This window comes from Equus caballus, chromosome 10, assembly GCF_041296265.1.
Source record: "Equus caballus isolate H_3958 breed thoroughbred chromosome 10, TB-T2T, whole genome shotgun sequence".
NCBI classification, from domain to species: Eukaryota; Metazoa; Chordata; class Mammalia; order Perissodactyla; family Equidae; genus Equus; species Equus caballus.
Window position 1 is genome coordinate 22,270,767 of NC_091693.1, and position 8,156 is coordinate 22,278,922.

Here is an 8,156-nt window from a genome sequence, read left to right on the forward strand (position 1 = left end):
GGTGACAACCTGGGCTTGTGTTTGTGTCTGAGGTAGGAAGTGGGGGGCAGTCTTGTAGGACTGAGCTCTTACCCTGTGGGAGCCGACCCTCCCTCAAGGTAGATAGTGTCCGAAATGAGTTGAATTGTAGGGTACCCAGCTGGTGTTGCAGAATTGCTTGGTGGTTTGTTAAAAAAAACACACACATTTTAATTGATAGCAGAATGGTACCTTCTTGTGGCTGAGTTTCTTATTATTACATTTCCTTCTTCTGCTAGCACTGCAAATTAATACTTCAAGAAAATTATTAGTTTTCATCATGACAATAGAGATTACATATAGCATGGAATCTTACTTTGTCAAGTTCTTATGTTAATTAGTACTTTTACATTCTTCTCTGACAATACAGGGATCTTGGAGCACTTCAGCTTCATTCACCATCTACTTCTAATTTATATACTATTATTGTGTATTTTAGTTTTTTATGTACTTAAAACCTCCTAAGATATTATCATTATTGCTTATAAGATTTGCCCAGTTCCTTGGTTTTCAAACTGAAATGTGTGAACTCACGAGGTGTACAAAAATGTTTGAAGAGGCCCCTGAGCACACATGGTTTATTTTTTTAATTTATTTTTAATTTATTTATTTATTTTTATTTTTTTTTCCTGCTTTTTTTTTTCCTCCCCAAAGCCCCCCAGTACATAGTTGTATACTTTAGTTGTGGGTCCTTCCGGCCACAGCATGTAGGACACCGCCCCAACGTGGCCTAATGAGCGGTGCCACGACTGCGCCCAGGATCCGAACCGGCGAAACCCTGGGCTGCCGCAGCAGAGTGCTCAAACTCAACCACTGTGCCATGGGGCTGGCCTGCACACGTGGTTTAAAGGAAACAGTGCCCAGATCCTCTCCTTCCAGATGGTGTGTTTTGTATAATTGATGTGCCTGAGATTCACCTGCTCCTGAGGCATGGCGCTGGGGTGGATCTCATTTCCCTTGTCTGCCTTCAGTCACCCCACTTAAACTTCACAGATAAAGGCTACCTCCACCACATTCAGAACCTTAGGCTTTATTGGTCAGAAGTATAAAATCTCCTGGGTACCAAATAAAGGGACACTTAGCAATACTGTGGTTGTTGTGTGGAGGTGCGTGCTCAGGAGCAGTGAGGCGTCTGGGCCCAGAGGAAATGCACCACTCAGACTGAATTTTCTCCTCAGCCCACAGGTCCTGACTCCCCAGGAGGAAGAGAATCATGTGAAGGAGGAAGAAGTTACAGGATTTGGTATCAGTATTTCTGGGGACTCACTTGACTGAGGACTGAGATTTCTGAACAGGAATTCAGAGCAGATCCGGAAGACAAAGACAGAGCCTCTACACTGCCAGCTATTTTCAGAGAAGGGGAGAAAATGATCGAGGCCCAGGTGACTTTTGGTTTATTTTATTCTTTCCTTTGTTCCGTAGTGGATTTTTAGAGCCCTGTCACAAATCACTTCCCTTAATCTGAAAAGTATGCATAAATAGATCTTTTGTCTGTCATATGTATATGAATCCGGTGTTTCTAGGTTAACAAGATTTAACTTCTACACATTGTAGAAACTTCTCATTGATGAATGGATGGATGACTGCACAATTACAGAATATTTTATTAGGCATTTGCTTCTTCAATGATATATTAAGATAAAAACCCCACTGGATATCTAGATGCAACCTATAAAGTGGAAATAAGCAGAAAACTTTAACATTTCTTCCATATCATCAAAAGGACATCACTTCATTAAGAAGCACTGTTATTACAGGAACCCCTGACATTTGACGATGTGGCTGTGGACTTCACCAGGGAGGAGTGGCAGCTCCTGGCCCCTGCTCAGAAGGACCTGTACTGGGACGTGATGTTGGAGAACTATAGCAACCTGGTGTCTGTGGGTGAGGACAGCTCCCCTGTGTCACTCAGAGGGTCCCCAGTCAGTGGTGTTTCCATTCTCAGCCTCTGAAAGCTCTGGAGTGTCTGTGGTGCTCTGAAGTGGTAGATGCTTAGTCCCCTCCCTGGCCCTGAGAAGTGGGTACATTCTCCTTTCTCCTGAGAGAAAGCCTTTACTTTGTAAGTGTGAAAATTCTTTTGTCTTCAAATACAACATTCTGCAGCATTCACAGACCCCAATCCCAATTCAGTGTGTCTAATTCTTCTGGTATTTCCCACCAACAGGTTATCAAGCCAGCAGACCACACGCACTCTCCAGGTTGGTGCAAGGAGAACCACCATGGACAATGGAAGATGAAATCCACTGTCGAACCCATTCAGGTGAGTGAGAGAACCCGCAAGGGGCAGGCTGTGGACATCACATTCTGGTGGTTCAGAGAAGAGTCACAGCGGTGAAGGGGGTTTGAGGATAGGTCACCAGTCCTCCCCCTGTGTCTCTCCTGTGTGAGTCCTCTTTTTCTTTGTAGGAGTTTATCCCTTTATCTCTTCTGGGATCTGTTCCTTCTTTATCTACATCTTGATTTTTTGTTTGTTTGCATACTTTCTTCTTCCTAGGATTCTAGAATGTTTCCCTTCTTCCTCATACTCTCCTACCTCCTTGCTATGAAATTCCACCTTCCAAGGCCTTTCTCCAGAGAAAACTTTGAATTCCTCACTGTCTTCTGACTATTGCACCTTTCTGCCCCATTGCTAATGTTCATTTCCCTTCCTAACATCCACTCCATCTTGGATGCTGTGCCCCCAAAGTAAACTGATCTTCACTGTGCCTTTGTCCTAACTGAGGTTCTCCAAAGGTTCTGTTTTCCATTTCCTCATCAATTTCCTAACCCTTCAGAGTTTTCTTCATTCTATTAAGCTAAGCTCCTTCTCTTCACTGGAGAAGACTCCCAAATGGCCATCTCCCCAACATCATCCACCACAGACTTTAGGTCTATGTAATTTACTCATGTTGATGGCAACTCTCCTGAGTTCCCAGTAACTGCAAGGATCTAGAATCATCTTTCTCCCTGGAAAACCCTCGTTAAGTTTAGGTTCTCCTTTACTCCTGTGTATCTTACATCTTGGCCGTCCAGTCATTATCTCAAATGTTCCCCACCTGCAGAGCTTCCTTCTTTAAAGGGCTCTGCTGTTCATGATGTATTTTAACCAGAAAAGAGATTTTAACATCCTACATTCTCAGTTCCAGCCTAAACCAGATCGTCACTCTTGCCTACTTTGAATTAATTCCTTTGTGTATTTAAGGAATTGTGTAGTAATCTCAGTAAGCTGATCTTTCCTCTAGTTTCTCGTAGATGTTACCATTGTGTTCGTTTTTTGAGAGCTTTCATTTTTATCCCATGATCTTCTGATGACATTAAGTCCCAGTTAACCACATTGCTGTAATATAACATGAAATTGTTTTAGTGATCTCTGTGATAGAGTATTATCTTGTTCACACAGATGTTCATCCTCTCTCCTAAATTCCCCAACTTGTTCCATACATGTGATTGCTTACTTGATTCATTCCTTTATAAATTATTTTTTGACAGCCTAGTGTATGCTAGAGGGCAAGAGCAGGGAGAAAAAGCATACAAATGGACCAAGAGCTTTCATTCTAAGAGGAGACATAAAATTAATAAAAAGTAATCTATGGGGGTGATGAAATTAAGTCAGTGTAATTGTAACAGTAGGGGCTGGGGCTGGGGCTGGGGCTGCTCTTTATGGAAAGGGAACACCTCTCTGAGTGTAGGTTGTAAGTCTAGGCTGTAGATGTGCCTGGAGCTCTCTGCTGTGTCACTATCTGCACTCCCCCCATGCTGATCTCAACACTGGATCCACCAGTGATGCCTCGCGTCCTCCAAAATGTTACTTATTTCCTCCTCCTCTCCCCATTTCCATTGCTCGTTCCCAGCAATTTTCACAACCTGTTTTCCTTGTGCTCTCTTTGCCCTTTGAATATTTTTACCAAACTGCAGTGCAGGCTCTGTAAACGTGAGGAATAGGCTTGTGTATCCCCAACGCCGGCAGTATGCCTGGTACATGCAGTCATCAGTAAGGATGTGTGCAATGAATGAGTGTGTCCCTCACCAGTTTGGATGAGGTGGCCCTCCAACCTGTGGTGTGCCGCTCACAGTGAACTGCTTGTATTTTACAGGCTCTGCATGTTTTGCAAGGCCTTGTTTGGAAAGCAGCCCAATTTGTATTTATTCATTATTACTGCTTTTTCCAATGTACAAGGAACATTAAACAGGAAGTTTTATTTACACGCATAGGGTCATCACTATAAAGACACTTCACATCAAGGTATTTTTAAAAATACCTTTATTCAAGAATAATTCATTGTTTTCTTTCCTAGAAATCTGGAAACTTGACGATCATGTGCCAGAACACTTACAAAAAGAAAGTATGGAGGATAGACTGGAACAATGGCATGAACGTGACACACTTGAAAATTCTCTTCATAAGAGCAGAACTCATTTGGTGTTAAGGCAAAATCATGACCTAGTTGACGTACAGGGAAAAAGTATGAAATCAAATTTAACTTTACTTAACCAGAGCAGAAGCTATGAAACAAAGAGCTCTGCGGAGCTTACTGGAGATGGGAAATCCTTTCTCCATGCTAACAATGAACAGTTTCATACTGACACTAAATTCCCTGAGAGCCAAAAACTCGTCAGCACTAAGTGTCAATTCATTAAGTATCAGAAAACTCAAAAAATAAAGAAACCTCATGTATGCAGTGAATGTGGGAAAGCTTTTATCAAGAAGTCTTGGCTTACTGATCACCAGAATCTTCATACAGGAGAGAAACCCCATCAGTGTAGTCTGTGTGGGAAAGCATTCTCCAGAAGGTTCTTGCTCACTGAACACCTGAGAATGCATACAGGAGAAAAACCTTATGAATGCACTGAATGTGGCAAAGCCTTTCTCAAGAAATCACGGCTCAATATACATCAGAAAACTCACACAGGAGAGAAACCCTTTATATGCAGTGAATGTGGGAAAGGATTTATCCAGAAGGGAAATCTCATGGTACATCTCCGGATTCATACAGGTGAGAAACCTTATAAATGCAATGAATGTGGAAAAGGATTCAGCCAGAAGACATGCCTCATAGCACATCAGAGATTTCACACAGGAAAGACTCCCTTTGTGTGCAGTGAATGTGGAAAATCCTGTTCCCAGAAGACAGGTCTCATTAAACATCAAAGAATTCACACAGGGGAGAAACCCTTTGAATGCAGTGACTGTGGGAAAGCCTTTATCGGGAAGTCACAGCTTGTTATACATCAGAGAACTCATACAGGAGAGAAGCCCTATGGATGCAGTGAATGTGGGAAATCATTCAGAGGGAAGTCAGTCCTCAATAAACATCAGAAAATTCATTCAGTCAAGGTGGAGAATCCTTCCTCTGAGAGTCACAGGGTATCACAGACCAGTGTTGTCCTGCAGGAGAAAAACTTTGTTAATATGGTGACTATGCAAGTGCCTTCTGTGGTCCCTCAGACATCATTAAACATCAGTGGGCTCCTAGCAGACAGGAATGTAGTCATAATGGGACACCCTGTGGCCAGATGTGCACCGTCAGGAGGGTTTGCACAGGAGAGAACCCTTATGAATGCAGTGAATGTGCTTGCGCCTTCAGTGATCAATTACGTCTTATTTTATGTCATGGAAAACCAGTAGGAAAAAACTCAGAGACATCTGGTGTAGAAAAAGGTTGAGCAAAAATTTCTAGCTCATATTATGGCTAAAACATATCTACTGAGAGAAACTGTATAAATGCTGAGACTAAGAACACCTGACATCCTCATCCTCTCCAATAAATGCATTGATACAGAGGCATAATCTGATGCTAACCCAAACACATATCCATCAATAGCTCTATTGTGTCAGTTCAACTAAGTGGAGGAAATAAGTGAATTCTTAAAACATATAAGATAATTTATATCTAGAATGTTGCTATGAATGAAAAACCAGCAAAGGGCTAATATTGGATGGTGGGATATAAGGCATGTATATATTAATTCATTTTCCCCAGGCAAAAGTGAAGCATTAATTGAAAACTTAGGCTGGCCACCATAAACTCTTAGAAGTTTATATTATGCAGAGGGACTTATGAAACAACAGCCTTAGATTGACTCAATCGTTCATTTACCGAGTATTTGTCAATTACTTCCTTTGTACCTGGTTGTGTGCTGGGAGCTAAGGATAGAGTGGTGATCAAAACAGAAAAAGCCTATGGTCTCCTAGAGAGAGCACTGAGGTAGTCAGATTATCATTGAGTGGTATCACTACACTGCAACTAATCTAGTGAGAGGATGTTAATATCTGTATTAAGTGAAATGGACATGGAGTAATTGGTTCAAAGGAATATGACAGTTTATTATTGAAGGAGCATATTATTTGGGACGATTTGAGAAGGACTCTTCCTAATGGTAGTTAATCACCATAGAACACAAGTTATTATTATTATTTTTAAAGATTTTATTTTTTCCTTTTTCTCCCCAAAGCCCCCCAGTACATAGTTGTATATTCTTTGTTGTGGGTCCTTCTAGTTGTGGCATGTGGGACGCTGCCTCAGCGTGGTTTAATGAGCAGTGCCATGTCCGCACCCAGGATTCGAACCAACGAAACACTGGGCCGCCTGCAGCGGAGCGCGCAAACTTAACCACTCAGCCACGGGGCCAGCCCCAACACAAGTTATTTTTTAAATGTACATTTCTTATCTCCACAAGGAGATTATAAAATCCTTAATTTTATCACTTTACTTAACTTTTAATGTTTAAAAAAATTGAAAAGCAGTAAGATGACAAATCAGTCTCTCCTCAGTGGCACCGGCCATATTTCAAGTGCTCAACAGTCATGTATGACTAGTGGCTACAGAATTGGACAGCGCAATGAGCCAAACAGTGGGACAATGAGAGAGAGCTCTATCATCATTTTCATTATACCAGGAAGTTCTATTGGAGAGTGCTGGTTTCCATGATTTTCTATTTTCCATCACATAGGAAAAATCCTAGTTATATAGAGATTTGGAAAGTGAATGAATGAACTAATGGGCTAATCAAAGTGTATCTTGTCATTGAAGGGAAAGATGGTTCTAAAGAACAGAATTGTCATCCGAAAAGGTTTTTGTTTGGGATCAGATAGACTTAATAACTGATTATAAAGGGACAAGGCAGAAAAGGAAACTGATTCCTAGAGTAAACAGAACAAAAAGCAACATGAGAAGCTCTGGAGAGTACAGGAAGTGGGAGGAGGTGAGATCTTTTTGGAATGTCTTGGAGTTGAATTCTTTTTTTTTTTTTTGAGGAAAATTAGCCCCAAGCTAACTGCTGCCAATCCTCCTTTTTTTTTTTGCTGAGGAAGACTGGCCCTGAGCTAACATCAGTGCCCATCTTCCTCTACTTTATATGTGGGACGCCTACCACAGCATGGCCTGTCAAGCAGTGCCATGTCTGCACCTGGGATCTGAACTGGTGAACCCCGGGCCGCCAAAGCGGAACATGTGCATTTAACCACTGCACCACCAGGCTTGCCCCTGGAGTTGAATTCTTAAATTTGTCCACAGGCCTGTCACCTGTGAGAGTGGCTGTTTAAAGATCCCGGATTCTCTGTGACTTGCTGAGTTGAGACATACAACTTCTGTCTCCCTCATTCCTTCCCACCGTCCTAGGAGTGGCGTCTTCGCCTTCTCCTTTATCCAGAGTTTTTTCCCATGATCCCATGAAGATATGATACCCCAGTTACAAACAGTGAGTCCTACTCATAGGAATAGAAATGGAAATTTGCCATGTTGTGGCTGTCTCAGAATTCACTTGCAATCCTGGGTTTGGGTAATTTACTCCTCCAGAAATATTTTAAAGCACCATCACTATGCGAGGCACTTTATTACTCACTGAGGATACACCGGTGAACAAAACAGCGAAGGAAGAGCATTTACGGAGTTTACAGTCTAGAGAGGGAGAGAGACAGTAAATGGATTACATAGTATCAGGAAGTGGTAAGTCTTATGAAGGAAAATAAGGCCTAGTAATAGATAGTAATTTATAGTAATCTGTAGGTAGTAATGGGAGATTACACCCTCCCCAAGGGAAGGCTTTTCCGGATATAATTTGAGCCAAGAACAAAGTACAGAGGGGAGTCACCCATCATAATCATAATCAGAGAACATTCCAGGACTGTTCCTAATGATTTTCTATGATATGTTTCCTGC

General features: G+C 41.8%; 1 protein-coding gene across 4 annotated transcripts in view; it reads left to right on the forward strand.

Annotated features, from left to right (window-relative positions):
* The window catches only part of ZNF615 (zinc finger protein 615), a 51,648-nt gene extending 45,866 nt beyond the window's left edge, over positions 1 to 5,782 (forward strand). For 3 of the 4 annotated variants that reach the window (XM_005596485.4, XM_070224860.1, XM_070224859.1), the window contains 4 exons: positions 1,197 to 1,400; positions 1,776 to 1,902; positions 2,183 to 2,278; positions 4,293 to 5,782. In XM_005596485.4, coding sequence (XP_005596542.1) covers positions 1,386 to 1,400; positions 1,776 to 1,902; positions 2,183 to 2,278; positions 4,293 to 5,623 — 1,569 coding nt within the window. In that variant the 5' untranslated portion in view covers positions 1,197 to 1,385 and the 3' untranslated portion in view covers positions 5,624 to 5,782. The remainder of the gene's footprint in view (positions 1 to 1,196; positions 1,401 to 1,775; positions 1,903 to 2,182; positions 2,279 to 4,292) is intronic. The other variant, XM_070224863.1, reaches the window with a different exon arrangement.
* The last annotated feature ends 2,374 nt before the right edge of the window (positions 5,783 to 8,156 follow it).